This window comes from Nymphalis io, chromosome Z (genome assembly GCF_905147045.1).
Source record: "Nymphalis io chromosome Z, ilAglIoxx1.1, whole genome shotgun sequence".
NCBI classification, from domain to species: domain Eukaryota; kingdom Metazoa; phylum Arthropoda; class Insecta; order Lepidoptera; family Nymphalidae; genus Nymphalis; species Nymphalis io.
The window spans coordinates 6,516,883-6,536,664 of NC_065918.1; the positions used below are offsets into that span (position 1 = coordinate 6,516,883).

The following is a 19,782-nucleotide window of genomic DNA, read 5'->3' on the forward strand; positions in this document are numbered from 1 at the left end:
ATAAAACCAATATTCTGAAAATGATCTAGAAAAAAAATTACAATTACACGGTTGTAATTTTTAGCACGTAATATTATATATATAATTGTGTACTACTTTCGAAGATTTATATGAAATCAAACTGTCTTGACACTAATTCCTTTAAACACCAAAGATTGACGTGAAGTGACGCTGTCAAATTGACTTTCATACTATAGACGGACGCACAATATGGTTCCTAAGTAGTATTTCATGTATTTTTTTAACGTCTGTTTCATACACTCGCTTTATTAGGCATCCTTTCAAGAACGCTGACACTTGTAAGCATCCTCTAACATGTAAAATCGAATGCTATACCTATGCGCATTTAAAATGACCCAAGGTTGGTGGCGCATTGGCTATGTAAGCGATGGTTGACATTTCTTACAATGCCAATGTCTAAGGGCGTTTGGTGACCACTTACCATCAGGTGGCCAATATGCTCGTCCGCCTTCCTATTCTATAAAAAAATAAAAAATAAAATGAGAATGAATAATGAGCATTTTCACACGAAATAGCGATATTCAATGAATAATATGCGAATCGATAATGTAAGCGTGATTCAGGTTATCTAGCTTTTAATAATAAAAAAATATACATGACTATAATACGAATATGTAAAAAATAAAAGAGGATTTTTTTGTAATTTTATTTATTTTTTCACAATTATATCAATATTTAAATTGCACAAAAAGAGAACTACTAACAATATCACTCTAACTCCATCTTTTTGCTGTACCCTGTATTCCTTTTAATCAGAATATCGGTTCTTTCTCAAAAAAGCAGCTATTAGTCCTGCTTTAAGCTATTTCAACATTAGCATATGGAATCTTATCACTGTCAAAATATCATTCCACGTGCTAATGTAGTGTAAGCTACAATTACTATCACATCCCATTAATAAAGACTTTAAATCTACATACCCGCTATTTGCTATGAAAACAAACTGGTTATATCGTGCGTATCACGATTTACATAGACAACCTCTAGATAAGTAAATGTTTCTCTATTCCTTGTTTGAATTTTAAATACGAATTATTTTATTTCGATAATGTATTCGCCGCTGTATACTGCATATACATATACCATGTGATACCGTGTATTTATTTAAAACTCACACAAGGGTGGGGATAATAATACCACTTAAACGCCGTTTACTAGCGACAGCAAACATCTATTGTAGATTGACGCAGGCGCATGCCAATTAAATATGCTCGCTATTTGTCATCACTTTAATTTAACGATGACATTTATTTGGCACCAAATCTTGCCAATACTAGGTGACATAATCGTGAAGCAAGTTTGGGGTGGAGATATAACTCTATTTTAATCTTTCTAACAAGTACACATAATTATACATTCTAATCATAAAAGTGTTTGTTGCACTATTATATAAACACAGTCCATTAAAAATAACATATTTCACTATGTATCACTAAATATCAATGGTCTGTATTTGTTTGGTTTTGCTTGATAAATTATAATAAAAAAATTGGCAAGATAATATAAAAAATAATTATTTCGTACTTATAAAACAATAATTAAAATTGACTTGAATTGTTCGGTGCGACAATTCATGAAACAATATTTGCTACAGTTAAAAGTGCCAACATTTATAATTCAGTTAATTTAAGTGAGCAACAAGACTATGATAAATAAATTAATAAGTAGTTAGTATTCCCGATACAAATGCGGTCTATCAAATCTCATTCTGTAACTTTTGATGATTCAGCCTCCCAACTTGTTGAGAGTATCCTATACTGTAATGAAAGCTGTGCACAGCTATCTACCAAAAGCCATTCCATAGCACAATCTTCAGGTCCTTCAAGTTACCAATGCCCTTCTTCTGCATTATCTCTAATGCATCAATTAAAACCAGGATTGAAGATGCCCAAAAATAGAATCATCAAATAGAAATGTCAAAATCAATTTAAAAAAAATTGGTATTAGTGAGAACGTCATCATGGGGATTATCACTGAAGATTCAAATATTGAGATCAAAGAATTATTGATCAAAATATTATAAAAAGAAAGTTATAATATAGAAAAAGTTATAAGTTGATGAAAAACGTATATGATCGGTCAAAACTTGAACTAATTAATTAGCTTAGATACAGTAGAATTTTAAAATCATTTGTTATCAATATTATTGAATATTCGATATGGCGATATATTTAATTTATATTTATTCACAATATTCATCAAAAAGTGTCAATAACAATATTATAATATTGTCTTGATAAAATTTTACAAGAGCACCATTACTCATTGAAAATCGTGCCTATTTTTTATACAAAAGTTGTACATAAAACAAGTGTAATGTTTTGATATATAATAGAAAAAAAAAATCTATCTCTGAATAATAAGTAAATTTATCAAATGAAACCGAACTATAACGATGGCACTTGTATGGCACACACAGGTCTGCACAAAGCTAGTGCAACAGGGACGTATAGGGTTGCACATCGCTTAGTTTTAGCAACATAGTAGTTTTACAAGACATAAATAACAAATTACCATAATATATTAAAAATAGCTACACAAATATTCATTCAAAATTAATATATTATTTATCAATAAGACGATATAACATTCAGTACATAACGTAACAAAATATGAGCTTTAGTATATAATAACACTTTGGTTAAATTTTTTATATGAACGTGAATATTTCTATCATTAACTCTCTTTAACTACGTAACGGGAGTATTTCGCTTTTAACGTGATAATAAAAATAAATTGAGCCTTCGATAGTAATATATTTCAATTTTCTACGTTACTTATCGAGTAAAGCTAAAACATGACGAACACTCCAGCCTAAATAACGTTAGCAAAATTAAAAATCGTTATACAATAGGCGGAAATAAAACCCACAATGCATTACCCTCTCGTCCCTGAAAATAAATATGACCCAATCGATACAAACTTATTGTAACAATATCGTCAAACTTTCTACGGATTATGTCGATATTAAATACTAACAGCGATCTAACATTCAATATACTTAAGAGCTACCATCAAGCATTCAAATAAGAGAGGCGGGGACATTGTTTTTACTATATAAATTATCAAAAACGGTATTAAGAATACGATAGAAGGACTTTCCTAAGAGTGGGACAATCAGCATTTCTTCAAGACTATTCTAAAAAGTATTTATTAACATCTATTATTAAGTATGCGTTATTGGTAACGCAGGTAGCGTTACCAATTAAACACTTAACCGGTAACGGTATATATTTTCGGTTCAAATGATTTAATGATGATGATGGTAATCGTCTGCTGCAACTGCTTTGCATTTAATTATTTCAAAAAGTTACTGACAAATAAGTAATGACCTTATTACAATGCAATAGTTATAATTAACATTTTTTATTTAAATTTATTTCAGATTCATATATTAGATCTTTTTTAAAAGACATTTTAACAACACGAGTTATTTTTCTAAAATGTACTTCATAAGCAGGATTTATATTGAAATGTCAAATTTATAAAGAAACCGATCTAGTATCAACAGAGCCAAATTTTTTCTGGTACGTCCCCATCGCAGTATGTAAATAACTTAATAAATAATCGATATATATATAAAAATAATTTAAGATGCGTAACGATAACAAATGTTTGTATATAAAAAAATAATTGAAATAAATAATCTGATAATAAAAATAGTCTTTATATATAAAAAAAATATTCAACATAAAGTAAATAATTACTCTTAAAACGTAACAATAAATTTCTTCTTTATTTTTACTATCTATGATGATATTACAGATTGATATAACAAAATGGCGTCGGCCATTTTTTGTATTATATGTCATGTCAATGTATTTTCAAATAAAAAATAATTTTATTTGAATTTGTTTAAATATTTTTGTTGTTTGTAATTTTTTTGTTTGTATTTGCAAGTCTATGGTTTTTACAATTCTTGAACAATTTTGTAATAAAGTAAGTAATAAAATATAATTTCACCATTAGCAATACAATTTTAGAAATTATGAGCAAAGTACGATTAACTGATTTAACTAAATATTGAACGCCCATTTTTCGCATGTCACGTCACCAGCTGCCACCAACCAATGACCATTCAGATAAAATTTTGAAAGCATTTTAAAAACTGGAGGTTAATCTATAGGTTAGAAAAGTATTTTATTGTACAAAATATCTAGTAATTATTTTTAAACAGCTGCCTGGTTTGAGTCGTTCTCTAAAAGCTGTCATCATACGCCAGTTTAGTTAGTATAATCGGAAGCAACGTTTCATTGAATTTAAAGACCCTAAAACGCAAAAGAGGCTCCGAAGCCGATTGTGTTGTACATAAACATTAAACTAATCCATTCGACAGAACTAAAAACATACTGCTGTCTCATTTTCTGTAATACATTTAGTCCTGTTAATATAATTTAAACATTAAGCACAAATGTCCATTGGATATGATACGTATAAACTAAAAATAGATTCACTGTTACCTACCGACATAATTATGTATATACAAGATTGCACAGCCCTTCGTACAAGAATACAAAAATAAGAAATGCCGTTATCCTAAAGTAGTATATAGTTTCATCACAATGAAGGTCACCCTTACGTTCGAAATTTATTCACACGATTTCACTTTTCACTTCAATTATGGTTAATATGATAAAATTTGTTTTAATTTTAATCAAGCCTATGTATGAAAGAAAATTACCTGATACTGTTAATTATTCTGAATAGGTCGTAGGCAATACGTCAAGTCGTACTTTATTATACGAACGACGTAGGAAATATATTTATAGTTTTATATTTTTATTACCTAACCTTGAAAAATGTATACGTATGAAATTTTATATAGGTCAAAATTTTTCTTCAATAAATATAAGAGATAAAGAGTCCCAACCTCTATGTCGATAAAATTAACGTACAAATATTTTTAACAAAACAATCACTCAATACACATACGATTATATTATAACAAATATCATAAGAATATATCGAAACTAACTGAGATTAACAATAATTCTACGAGATAAAAAAAAATAACATAAAATATATTATAAGAAACGTGTACTTATTAAGTGACGAACTTATAAGTGATTCTCTAAATAATAATAAACATTTGTATTTGTATTGGAACGAGTAGCAAAACGTACTGACTTAACATTTTACTACAGAAAAGCTAAACTACAACCACAACCGAGACGGTAAATGACATTGAAGTGATTATTTTATATATTTGTGCTAAAAAGGAAGTACTTTATCATTAAATGAGATCCGGGCGTCCTACAGCGTCGCGAAGTACCGAGGTGACTTACAGCTGCGGCGGCATATGATGGTTTTGATTTTGATGCGTGTTGAGGTGGTGACCACCTGGCGGCGGCGGCGGTGGGTGGTGTGGATAGCTAGGCACAGGTCTAGCCGCTGTTTCGTCGTAAAGCATTTGTGCTGGTAGCAGATCGTTTTGTTGCATTTGTTCGGTATGTGTGAACGGATCTTGAACCTAAAATTTACAAATTATTCAAATGTAATTATACAATTCAGAATTGGAAAGCCGTTTACAAAACATACGGGTTTCATCAGGTACAAAAGTAATATAAGATTAAAAATACATGAATACTGTTTTATTTACGAAGTATTATATAATAGTTGTAATTTTTTGAGTATAATATCATGGCATATTTATAGTTAAAAGTATTACATAAAATTATTAATAACTCAAGCGGCAACAACTTACTGGGATATTAATAATTTAATGCTGTTATTGAAAATAAAAACGGATAATAAACAATTGTTGAAACTGAAACTGTATATAACACAATTTACAAATTTGTTATGTTTTTGAACTATCTGTGTTAGTTTGACAATCTGAAAATGATACTTATATATTAGCATATACCGTATATACATATTTCGAGACAAAAAGTGTGTTGTCGGCCTCTCCGTTACCTATCGTCGAAACTGCAATGCTAGGCTATACATTGCCGGTTGCGGCCAATTACTCACGTTAATGAGCGGTTGTAAGATACCGAGGCGTGCGAGTAGGAGTTGCTCCTTCACGTGCCGCAGCTCCTCCTGCTGGCGCACTATCATCTGCTGTAACTCGCGATGTGTGCGCTGCAACTGCTCCTGCCGCAGCCACTAGCTCGCATCATCATATACCAACAATCTCGCCGGTCGCTCGATTGCGATTACCATTATAGCCATTAACTCAAAAATCATTCAATAGAAACAATCGTAATTGATCAAAACAATAATCAAAACAAAGAAAATTAATTCACTGGAAATTGTAATGTATAAATAATATAAAATAATGTAATAGTAATATAGAAAGTAATATAAAATAATTTAATCGCAAATGAAGAATAAAAAATCTCGTCATACTTACGGAGTTCGAGAGATATTTCGTATTAATAAAAAAATAAATAAATCTGCAATAACATTTAAACTGAAGTAAGGCGTACCTGCAACTGCGCTTGGTCGGGGCTGACGATCAACGGCACAGAGTGCATAGGTAGCGTCAGCATCCCCGATACGCCGACGGATCCAATGTACGGTCCTGGCTCCAAGTATTGCGCGCCGATAACGTGCTGGGGTACTATCGCCGGTTCCGGTAACCTTGACGTCTGCGAAAAGTGCACAAAACATTTGTTGATGTTTCCAAAATGTTTCTAATGGAAGTATTAAATCTGCGCTGTAGATTGATGAAATATAAGCAAGCGAACAAAACTAACTTCTTGCGCGGTTATGCGCGACGATCGCGAATCGCCCGACACTGAGGCCGTATCGGATCCGGCCGCGTACTGCACTTGCGATGCACGAGTGGGCCACGAAGAGGTGGCAGTGGTCGCCATGGTCGCCGCCGTGGCGCAAGTACTGCCAGCTGACGTTGCCGCCGACTTAACCGATGGTGGCTGGTAGCAGAAAACATAAATATGTAATTATTATTAACGATTTAGAGAGGTCATCTATTTTGGGTTATCTGTCTTTATATTAAACGGATCTTTTTTTTCTTTTTGTATTATTAATATGGATTCTAAGCTACTGTACAGTATTCTAACTTGCGCCTTATTAATGATTTTTTTAAAAGCCTTAAAAGATCTCTTTATAAACCCTAATGTATTTAATGATTTGCTCACCACGCTGTCTATGTGTGGAATAAAAGTGATCATTGCATCATCATCAACAAATGTCCATCTCGAATCTGTGCAATCTATTTAATCGTGTAGCTATCTACGTATACTATAATTGAACAGAATGTCCAAATTTTTCCTGCTAAAGCTTATAGTGTTACATTTCAAGTTATTTAATTTCATATGATTTTCACAACACTATGCGGCAAATCTATTTTAATCTTGTTGCAATTTTTTTTTATTTTTCTATAAAATTTTATGTCATCAGCATAAAGCTGATAATTACGGTGATCTTTTTAACAACATCATTTAAAAAAAAATCCGAATAAAATAAGATCTAGTCTTGATACTTGAGGCATTCCAGAAGTAGAAAAAAATGCATTTGACTTATAGCCTCCCAAGACAACGTTCATTTCTCTGTTTTGCAAATAACTTAATAATAAAATCTATAAGTAATTTTCTAATATGACAACACAGTGTTGGTATGGTGTTATAAAGCTATCTCCGATCGAGAATTATCTCCGACCCGGCAGCGTGTTTCGTTTGCTAGAACCATATATAATAATAAGGCATATAATATAATGTCAAATAGAATAAATAAAATTAAAACAAATACCTGTGACAGAGATTGGTATGAAGTCCCGAAAGCATCACTTGCCTCCGACATATACGACGGTGACATGGCCATCATAGCATCTTCTGATAATGTATCTTTCAAGTCACTTCTTTTAGGTTCCGCTTCACTTACGGTTTCATTGTCAACGTTTTCATGCTTCGCACTTTTATATATATCTTCATAACTAAAATAGAAAATATAGTTTAAAATAAACTCGAATCACATGCTATTGCCAGCTTTAAAAACAGCAGTAATGTTTTTTTTATTTTTATTTGAATAACTATTGGTGTACATAGGCCATTCATCCATCTCATCATTACATTTATAGTTAATTTTCAAATCATATATTATAATTTTAAAATGTGAGAGCTGAAGGACTCATGTTTATATTGAATTAAAATTTTCATTGATGTAACAACTTCACCACCACTTATGTCTTCAATTATAGTTAGACTATATCAAAATATACTGAAGGTAGAGCTTTGTGCAAGCTCGTCTGGGTAGGTACCACCCACTCATCAGATATTCTACCGCAAAACAGCAGTACTTGGTATTGTTGTGTTCCGGTTTGAAGGGTGAGTGAGCCAGTGTAATTACAGGCACAAGGGACATAATATCTTAGTTCCCAAGGTTTGTGGCGCATTGGTGATGTAAGCGATGGTTAACATTTCCTACAATACCAATGTCTATGGGCGTTGGTGACCACTTACCATCAGGTAAGTGGTCACCACCCAAATGCTCGTCCGCCTTCCTATTCTATAAAAAAAAATCCACGAAAAATAACAAGATATGTACGATTAAATAAATGTCGATGTTACACACACCTCACAACACGATGTGTGCAGACTACGAACTCTGGCTTAGAGTTCCATTGATGATAAGTAATATAAAAGCGGGTCTGTAGCCAGATCCACTGCTGGCCCTTGGTTAGAAACCTGTAGTAGCATGATGTAAGCTCGCCCTTTTGCATTACTGAAAAAAAATATACTCATATTTTTATAAGTTGCGACCTCTAAACGCCTTTGTTAAGAATTATATACAAAATCTTTTTATATAAGCAATAGAACTATAAAATAATGCTCACAATGAAAACAAATTATCTCAACAATTACTTACTTAAAAAAACGAAAATGAAAACTACTTACGTGCTTCATGACACGTCACGACTTTCTCCAAATCATCAAAGTGGTAGTAATCGTATCCAGAGGTTCCAAGCACTTCAAATGGAAGGTAGCCTATGATGGGCGGTGCACGATGGTCCAAGAACAGGAATTTCCATTCTAAGCTGTGGCGTGATGTGAACTCGCTACGGCTTGTGTCGACGAGGGACACATCACGGATCAGTTGAGGCGTGCATAGCTTTCCGGTACAGACAAACAGGAGCCTGAAACAAAATAAACTTTACAATCTTCTGCTTAATGTAGTTTTAGCATCTTTATATATAGTAGATTAAACATTCATTCATTCATTCTAAACCTTCTGGAATTCGGTTTGTGGCATAATAAAATCGTAGCTGGCTATAATTGACTTAATTGATTGATTGAGAGTTTAATAAATCGTAGCATTTACATATAAGTTTTTGGGGAAAGGTATGTGGTATTTGACTTTTTTAATTAAAGGCCTCACACAATCTTCTTATTTAGTTTGCTTCGCAGGAGAAATAGTGACTTTTATCTCAATTTTTTTCATAACCATCATCACAATATCTTTAGTATTATTATACAATTCTTTTTCAACGTCGAAAATTGTGTCCAACTATACAAACGGCGCCACTATAATGTCAACAAGCCTGTTAATTAACTTCTCGTTTAATATTTTCTGCACTAAACAAACAGAGGCCACTTTTACGGTGATCTTTGATGGTAAGTATGACCTTCACAGTGTGCATCTGTAGTTTTATCCTGAAACGTCAAGCTCAGCCTGACTCGTGAAATTTTGAAATTACTGAACATAAATTTCCTCTATTTATTACTAAGTCATGATGTATATCTTTAATAGATATACTTTTCCAACAACTAGGTTTACTCGAGGATTTTCTTCGTTTTCAGAATGACAATGAATATATGTTTTAATAAAAGTTACTACAAATTCGAAATCCCTTAACGTAAAGACTTAAGTTGACTGCACCAAATGCACCGTTTTGTATTGATTTAAACTTTAAAACCTATTGATATGGAACATGAACAAGTCATGCGCCGAAACGCTTTTTTAATTGTATATACCTATATAATAACCAACGGATTAAAATTATTTCACAGAAGTTAAGATAAATATTTATAATGGTAAGTTTTTGATATACCACCTTAAGGTTCAACATCAACAGTTAATACGAGGTAATCTAAATTAATATAACGTAGAATTACAAAAGACGAACAAGTAAGATGACTTTGTAAATATCGTTTAACGTTATGACGGCGATCTAATGTAATGTGGTCTAATGTTAGAAAAGTCTTCAGGTTTCTGGTAGACTTGCTCGGACATGTTATATTATTAGAGATATCCTCTTGACCAATTCTGCAAAGTTCAGGCGGTCTCCAACAGCTTTAGGGCTGCTACTGAGAATTTCTTAGCAAAAAATGTTTCACCGTCCTGTTAGATCACAGCAGCGCTTATAAGCTCGACACTAGACCAACGAGATACACAATTTTATAATTAGACCGGTTTTAAGTTGCTTCTTCCACCGTAACAACATAATGTCATTTGTTTTTTTATTTTTAACTGCTCTTTATTCCTCTCTGTCATTGTCAATGAGTGACATTGTAAAGGACTTTAGATACTATGTACATGAGTCTGTAATTAAACGAACGGAAACACAATTCGAAAAGAGGCAAACCTTTCCCAAGGTTGGATTTATTTCAATTAACGACGACGCATATTTTATAAAATCATTAAATGTAGAACAAGTGAAGCGTAGCCCAATTGTAAATTTATAGAAAATATTGTTATTGTTATTATAATAAGTTTTTATTAATTTGAATGTGTAATATAATAAAATACTATTTATTACCTTGAGTCCTGATCTTGTTGGTATAAGATGTCGGAACTATCGTTCTGTTCCATATATGTACCTGTAATATTTAAATTAGTCTGTACTTTCATCAGTATGTATTAAGTTTATAAAGAAATAATTAAATTCATAAAAAAAACATTAACGAATACAAAAAGTCCAATTGTTATTTTGGAGTAAAATAAAACACAAAATAGTTGCTGGTAATCTAATTGTTGGATATCATCGGTTTATTTTAAAACGCAGAGAATTTTTAAATAATTACTTTCAATAATAAAAATTCTAAATCGATTTACATGCGAAATATAATACCAGGCAATATTGCCGTATTACACTATAATTCACTCCTTTCATTTTATGCATTTCTTTTCAGAGATTTGTATTGATTGACGTACATAAAAATATTAAAAATACTTTAAATTTACCGGATGTAAGACCCATTCGAGATGGCCCAGTGGTAAGAACGCGTGAATCTTAACCGATGAACGTGGGTTCAAACCCGGGCAAGCACCTCTGAATTTTCATGTGCTTAATTTCTGTTATATTTCATCTCGTGCTTTTCGGTGAAGGAAAACATCTTGAGGAAACCTGCATGTGTCTAATTTCATCGAAATTCTGCCACATGTCTATTTCACCAACCCGCATTCGAGCAGCGTGGTGGAATAAGCTCCAAACCTTCTCCTCAAAAAGGGAGAGGAGGCCTTAGCCCAGCAGTGGGACATTTACAGGCTGTTACTGTAAGACCCATTATACGTCTGATTGCGAATAGTTTTTCTAAATGGGTCCGTTTTCAACAAAATTATGTAATCAATATATAACTAGAAAAAAAAAATCAATTAGACTATTTATAAATCAAGTCCAAAATAAAAACACATCGAAATACTATCCAGCCAATATCCATTAATGAAAATATCTTCTAAGCCATCAGCGAGGATCGAAACTCAAAGTGCCGCGATAACTCACTTTTATTTAATGAGTATGCATTGGCGAGGCTTACTTTTAAACGTAAGGTTCGTGGTTATCGGATACCAAAAAACTAAAAAGCGACCTTTCTAAGAAATTCAACACTTTAGCTGACTCAAGAGCTGGCGCTTACTTAGTCTAAAGACTGTGCTTAGCAGTTCAGAGAGGTAATACCGCCAGCGTTCTGGGTACAATGCCGCAAGATAACCTCTTGGGCGGCTTTTTTTGCATACCCTTATATAGCGGACCACGGTTTTTTCGATTTATAGTGAAATATCTATCATCATAATTCAAACAAATATTTTAGTTTCATTAAATAAAATTTTACAGTTTATTATTAAAATCTATGATGCTTATTTAGTAGCGATCGTCTGTAGGGCTATTCTGTAAGAACAGACTTCAACTCATCGCAGAAAACGATCGTTAAATGTCAGAAAGCGACATGCAACATCAATGCATGGTTTAAGTATTTATTTCTCAAAAAAAGGACACAATTCACTTAAAAATTTTGAGAAGATAAGATATTTAAATAATAATAATAATAATAATATCCTGGGACATTATTCACACACGGCCATCTGATCCCAAATTAAGCAGAGCTTCTACTATGGAAACCAGGCAACTGATATACTACATATACTACTTTTCTTTCGTAAATGCATACTTATATAGATAATTACACCCACTCTCAGGACAAACAGACAAGTTCATGCACACAAATGTCTGTCCTGGGTGGGAATCGAACCCACGACCTTTGGCATGAAAGGCAAGTAAGTACCAACCACGCCAAACGGCTCGTCAAAAAATGTTATATATACGTACAACACACGGGCGGTACTAAAAAAAATGAAGTACTTCACTAAAATTAATGTGGGAATAACAAAACCATGATGCAGTATCGTCGTATGTTATAGCAATTAGATAGCAATTAACCTTATCGTCTTCAGCTAATTTACAAATTATAATTTGTAAAACATATTATACAATATTAAGTGTTAACAGTACCATAAAATAAAAATGTATTAAATAATTAATAGTAAAAATAGTAGTAATAATTAATAGTCGATAATAGAATTAAATGAAACAAATACTTTATGGCCTCGAAAACTCTTTTAAGATGTGGTGTTATAAAGTTTTTTTTTTTTTTTGTATAAAGTAAAAGACTGAATATCTTTAATCCGATTTAGTAAGTCATTGTATAAACGTGCTACTTCGTATAATATACTTTTTTTACCGTAGTTTGTCCTTTGTCTTACGAGACAAATGTTATTCGTCCTTTTAGTTTCTGTGTTTGTCCTATTTTCGTAAACGATAGTTTTGTGTTAATGTATTTGTTCAATCCTTTGCACTAATATACACGTACGGGTAAGTAATGAAGTAAGCGCTTACAGAATAGCACTGCTGAAGACGCTGAATAGTTCGAAACAAAAATCGTCCATTTTCCTTATCAAAGAATCTTCAAAAGTGTTTTTACCCCATATTTTACGTACCAGAGTACATTGTTTTGCAAAAACAATACATTTCTTTTACCTACTTAGTTTTATATAATTAAATTCTCTCTTCACAAATGTGAAGCGAAATTAAAACACCCAACTAAGCACTTATTGAAAATCTTTAATTTTATGTTCACGGATAAAGTTCAATCAATAAAACCGAACATAAAATCAATATATTAAGTATAATAATATCACTACGATTTATATATTCTCGTAAACAATTTAAAATCACACGTATTTATTTATTATTGAACGTGATATCGACCGGTAAACTTAACTCCTGTGTAAGGCTGTCCAGGGTTACTTAGATCTGTGTACCGTGCAACCAATTTTCATTTGTGATTATTCATTTTGCGTGAAGTTAAATCACATCATGCGATTATACGAAATATGATTAAATATTTTAGGCTCAAAAACCGAATGAGTTCAATAAAAGAAAAACAGCTTACAAATCTTTGTTATATTAAAAGTAATTGCCTAATAAACACATGTTTTGAAATGATATTAGATAACTGCGCATACGACATACATATATACGACTAATCAAGAAAAAGCATAACGCGTTCGGATTGCTAACCGATGTAACCACTGATACAACGAAAAGGATCTGACTTGTTGATATGTATAAACCAATAAAGTTTGAATTCATTCTTGTTCTATTTAATATTATATCCTTGACTGTCGAGCAAATAACTTACGATAAATTGAGTTAATGATATGAAGTACTGATGACCGCAATTTTGTTATTATCTTCAAGCGATTATGAAATCAACGACACGAATGATGGTCTTTCTGAAGACTCACGACACTTTTGATCTTTATTTACTTGTAATACATAATACGAATACCACGTTGTAGTTAATTTTTTAAACTATTTTCTCGCCCAATTGACGTATTCAGTTTTTAGTTTACATATTTAATGAAATATAAGAAAAAATGACAACTTTTTTTTTTTTATTATATAAATATTTTTATTTTTAAATAAGCTTATTCAATTGCTTATTCAAATGCTTTTTATATTTTGGTAGATAGTTAGATAATTGTACAAGACTGGACTAGTAGATGTTATCAAGGTATGGCAAGAAGAAATTCCTTTTTAAATATTATTACTGTCAAAATAATATGAAAATAGAAATCTATGAAAACAACTCGCTTTAACACTTTTAATAAGCATATCGTGAAGTTAAAATGTAAATTTAATAGGAATAAGAATTATTCACGCTGGCAACGAAAAGGAAATTAATTTAAAAAAAAAACATACACAAAATTATTAATGTTTATGTTTCTATTTAGATTAAATAAATATAAAATGACTTACGAAAATGTCCTTTGAACTGAATTAATTCGTACGTGATATCATCTCGAAAATCCAACGTTCCCCTTTGCAAATGACACTGGAACCGAATCTCGTTCTCTGAAAACAATTGCACACAAAAATGTTACCGTTTTATGTTATCAATTAACACCGTCTTAGAAAGGAATATTTATTGTCTTATAATGAAATCGATATGAATATGGACCAAGCTATCAATCAAGTTTATTATTTTTATTGTTATTCATTGAAAAAATAATAATCTGTAAAATTTTTACATGTATTATGATTGTGTTTATCTTGATTTTTGTCTGTATACGTGTTCGGTTACACGTATAAATGGGTTGATAAAAACTCAGCTTGTAAACATATATGGATATATAATTAGTTTTCGCCTTATCAACAAATGAAAGGAATGACATTTAATGATCACAAGTATAAATTTCGCGCAAAGCTGTGTAGTGTATAACAAATAAATTATTTCCAATAAAACATTTTACGTCACCATATTAGACATAATACGTAATTATAAATTCAGTTAAACATCAAAATCTAAAAGTAGATTTTGATATTTAACAAGAATTTATAATAGATGGAGGAATCAGCAAAAACGAAGCTGATCAATTATATAAAAAATATCATTACTCGCTTTGGAATACATATGCAGAATTGGAGCAATGAACCTTCAGCAGCAATATCATCCCGTAGTAGTTTCGATTAATTATGTAAGCGAGCGACTAAGTTTACACAGAAAGAAAAATCTACCCCTTTACACAATGTCCAAGGAAGGTAAAAAGACACACGTTGTGGACACTTTAGACGATCACTGTATTCGGTAATGAGTTCCCGTCTCCCGTGAGATGTGATTAACAATAATAATTTGGATGTAGGTAACCTATATAGGAGTGATTGATTTTATCTATCAGTAATAATTATTATAATACTATAAAAGATAGATCATTAGGTCATATCAAGTTATTTATTAATTTGCTTGAATAAGCTGAAATGACCAAGATATTTTATTTGTTGTAAGCGCCGTGAAATAGAAACAACCTTTGACTCTCTCTAATCTCATTTCTTGTAAAAGCAAATTTTAATTATTACCACTTAACAAGGTTTTAATTGCATGCTACCCTCATAGATTGCATTCACAATGTTAGGTAGGTAACTATTTTTAGAACTGGCTAAAAAAAATATTATTTATATATATTATAATATTATTAAATTCGCAATAGGTACCGTAAATCGAGCCACCAGTAAATGCTGCGCAAGCGCGTTTTAGCACCACAAAAAACTAATGAACACAAGGACAAGTACAAGCGCCGCCCAAATAGAGCTCCACCTGCACCCCGCTCCTATATTTCGCAACGCATAATTGGTTTACTGTTTACACTTCTGAGAGCTTTATTTGCTACCATGCAGGGTTGTTACTATTTAGAACAATCAATTTTAATATTTTAATTTTGTAGAAAATAAAAATCTGATGAATTTTTAAAATTTAAAATAGAACAAATGTTGTATTTTATGGTAATAGTAATAAAGTCTAGGTTATTAATGTTTTACAAATAACCTTTTATGTGTATAAGTATAGAATAAAAAACATAGCAAAACGAAAATAAACAATATAAAAGCACCTTGGTACCATGGTAACAGCCCATAGATGTCTCACAAGGAAAAGGAATAATTCTGTAAGTATAAGATTTGAAGCTGTGTCAATAACTTTTCTTTCTAAGTTATAATTTGTTTATTCACTGAGTTTCAAAGTTACAAAATGAAATATGTTAAAAAGCTAGCAAATGTAACAAGTTGGTAAAACTCAGATTTCGCCATGGAGGAAAACAAATAAGTGCCCCTCACCTGTTCCGTAATATGAAAAGGAGCATTACAAAGGTTCCGTAATAAGGTCTTAATAAACCTACTATATTTTTGGGTTGTATATCTGTATATAGTATTTTATTTGGAATATATATATATATATTCTACAAACAAAATTTAACTTCAGGGCAATATTAAAAATTAGCATTTAATGCAATATGTTCAATATTATAGAAAAAGTTTTTAAAGAGCTCTAGCAGTGAAACATCTATAGAATACATTTTTATTTTGGTAGTTTGTTTAAGAAAGTTGTTGTGCAAAAATGGTTATGCCTTGGCAATTACATAGATAAAAGTATTCGCTGCAAGCTAAAATAATTCAAGCATAGCATACTAAGTAAATGATTACATATAAAATTTGGCTTTACTGATAAAAAGAAAAGGATTGGACACATAAGCAACATTAACATAAAAAATTGCAGCAGTATAAATGTTATGACATGAAACATTGATTTTATTATATATAATTCGCTATGCATTACAAGCAACTATAACTTGATATACCTTCAATTTGTTAATAGGTAGAGTTATATATATATATATTATACTTACTGTAGTTGTATAGTATCTATTGTAAAGCATTATAGGAATTGACAAACCTGATGATATTGTTTGATTAGGTTGTAGCACCATACTAGGATTTTGTAGCAATGCATACAGGTTGGAACGATCATCGTCAAATGCCAAATCAAATATACTTTTGTTCACCATATCACTCTGAAAAGAATTAGTTTAAGAATAAAATATTCTCATTACATATTTTAAGAATTTTATTGATATAAAACATATATAATTACCGGTTTATGTCCTAATAATGACATAATACTTTCTGAGACATAATAAATACAACCATTTGCCGAAAACACCATTACAAATCCCTCTAATGCTTCCAATACCAAATATGTAAATTCCTCATTTGACAAAAATGCAGGTTTCCAATCTTCTTGCACATCATGAGCTCTTGAACGGACAGTTATTTCTGTAAGAGCAATACATCATCCATATAAATGTCTCATGATAAATTCAAGAAATAGTATAGTAAATATTATACAAAAAAATTACCATTATGGTTCTTTAAAAAAGAAATTGTAGATTTAAGGACAGTAGACTTGTCCATCTTTCTATTATTTGTCGAAACCATAGATCCAAGTTCACTGACAAGCATATTGAATTGGTCTCTCCTCTTCTTTTCACTCAAGTTACGTGTCCTCCTAAAAATAATTTAACTCCATAAACTATTCTTATTAAATCAAATTATATGTATCAAGCAGATGCAATGCAATGTTATTTCAGAGCTCGCTTTTATATATTTTTTATACATTTCCTTTACAATTACTTTTTATAAGCAAAAATTTACCTAATAAATAGTAAAACAACAAACCAACTAACAAAATAATTATATTTCCGTAACAGTTTTACTTAGAATAGTGTGAAAACAAAAAAAAACACAAGACATTCACTTAAATGAAATAATTCACACTAAAGTAGAAAAATAAGGCAATTATGATAATCAAAATGCTAACTCATTACTTAGCTGGTATTATGACACCAGAATGTGTTAGAGTGTTCTTCTATTTTACAAAAAAAAGTAACAATAACTTAGAAACATCAATTTGATTTCTTATAAAATTATAAACTGGCTGAAAATTCACCTCATTTTGCTTAAATGTTGTTAAAACCTTAACTTAGATTCACTTTTATAAAAACGATTTAATAATAAATAAGATAATAGCATGCAGATTTTCGATATGCAAGATTATTAATAGAATCACTGATTAATCTGATAGTTTAAACATGAATAAACACCTCAATCCATATTCTTTTTCAATTGATTAATAGTGCTGTGCCTATGAATAACTAGTTGACATTTACAAAAATATTAAGCAGAAAACGATTGTATAACAGAAATTGTCGCGGAAAATTTTGATGTTTTATTTACTTAAATAAAAAAAATATTTATTCCATAAGTTTTTAAAAGCAAAAATAACATGCAAGTAACTACCTTTTCGAGTCATCTTTATCATCACCGTCGTCGTCCATGGTTCTTTCGCCTTCTCTACGAATGTCGATCAATTGTACGACAGCAGCGACACTTTATCATGTACTAACGACATAATGTGAAATCTTGATTGTCCGAGAAAATAAATATCACTGTAACTACCTGTGATTGAAAACACGTCACGGTCACATTAACAATTATGATTTAGTGAATTAGTTTTGTTTAAAATATACACAAACGCTTTTTGGGAATTGTAGACAATATTTAAATTGATTCACTGCGATGTCTGAATATCTCGTGTATTATTCAATATAAACAAGCACTTTTAATATAATTAACTTCAATATACAGTATAAATGATACAGTTAAAGAAACAACGCACTTATTTGTATGAAAACGCCAATAACATAGACCACAATTTTTAAGAAAATGATAATATTCGCATTAGAACTTACAAGTATAACTGTGGACTGACTGTGGTTCAGTTCGATAAAAAATAGCCCTTGAAAATGATTTATATGAAGTAGCAACACTGAAAAAAACACTTTTAAGGAATAATAAAATCAATGTAGCGCACCAATATGCTTTTTAACTTTTTCATTTACAATATTATTAGTAAACATTTGCCGTTATAATAAATCTGTATAAGCAATTTAATTAAAGAAACCGTTACAATTCATTATAATCATAGTACCTTAATATGTTATATATATGATACTTCATGTACCTATAGTCCATATCTCTAACATCGTTTTATATTATCGAAGAAAAAAACTAAAAAGAGAAGTGTACCTCTCTCTCAATCATCAATCTTGTAATTTGTAAAATCATTGTCATGAGGAAAATCATACAAAAAGGACTGATACATGAATTATATCTTTGGTCCAAATCTATAAGTTTGTCTTTAGATTTTGTGTGGCACCAAACCTCACCATATCTTCAGACTATCCAATTTATTTATGTTAGCCTTATAACTAATTTAAAAAGGCATTTTTTAAATTAAAAAAATGAAAATTTATTGCTGAAATAATATTCGTATTTCCTACTATGATAATTTATAATGTTACTGAGAATAAGCTGAAATTCACTGACTCTTACTAGAGGTGCTACGTTTTGATCATCAGAAGAACTTGGTTTAGAACATTTATCTTCAGTAAAATTAAGGACTTTTAAAAATGTTAAATGTTTGTTGTGTCTTCAAGCCTATTCTGCGCTACAGTCTAGCAGCGAGCAATTCTGAAGGCTAGATTTTGTGATATATTTTTTTTAACACACTAGATAAACATTTTGGTTGCTCTTGAATGGTTTTAAGTTTGTTGGCAGTAAAACTTCTTTGGCGAGAACATAATTTTTAACCACAGCCATAACGACAATATTATCAACATTATGCTGCA

The 19,782-nt window shown here is 30.9% G+C and overlaps 1 protein-coding gene across 4 annotated transcripts; it reads right to left on the reverse strand.

Annotated features, from left to right (window-relative positions):
* Positions 1-659: 659 nt before the first annotated feature.
* Positions 660-18,884, reverse strand: LOC126780585 (circadian locomoter output cycles protein kaput). Of its 4 annotated transcripts, none has more exons than XM_050505182.1 (14): positions 18,844-18,884; positions 18,392-18,550; positions 17,452-17,600; positions 17,187-17,368; positions 16,989-17,106; positions 14,522-14,617; positions 10,745-10,805; positions 8,883-9,121; positions 8,562-8,709; positions 7,738-7,921; positions 6,723-6,902; positions 6,453-6,614; positions 5,995-6,117; positions 660-5,491 (listed from the first exon to the last, which is right to left on the reverse strand). In XM_050505182.1, the coding sequence occupies exons 2-14, from the start codon at positions 18,427-18,429 to the stop codon at positions 5,303-5,305; spliced, it is 1,869 nt and encodes a 622-aa protein (XP_050361139.1). In that variant the 5' UTR covers positions 18,430-18,550; positions 18,844-18,884; the 3' UTR covers positions 660-5,302. The 4 variants fall into 4 exon arrangements, with proteins under 4 accessions (XP_050361139.1, XP_050361140.1, XP_050361141.1 ...); XM_050505183.1 differs by lacking the exon at positions 18,844-18,884 and adding an exon at positions 18,771-18,834; XM_050505184.1 differs by lacking the exon at positions 18,844-18,884 and having other exon boundaries at positions 5,995-6,111; positions 18,392-18,837.
* Between the last annotated feature and the right edge of the window lie 898 nt (positions 18,885-19,782).

Coding starts and splice junctions, on each gene's coding strand:
- LOC126780585 (XM_050505182.1), bottom strand. CDS start 18,429: ATGGACGACGACGGTGATGATAAAGATGACTCGAAAAG. Junction 17,369..17,451: donor TTTTTTAAAGAACCATAATG/GTAATTTTTTTG, acceptor TTGCTCTTACAG/AAATAACTGTCCGTTCAAGA. Junction 9,122..10,744: donor CAACAAGATCAGGACTCAAG/GTAATAAATAGT, acceptor ATTTTGTTTCAG/GCTCCTGTTTGTCTGTACCG.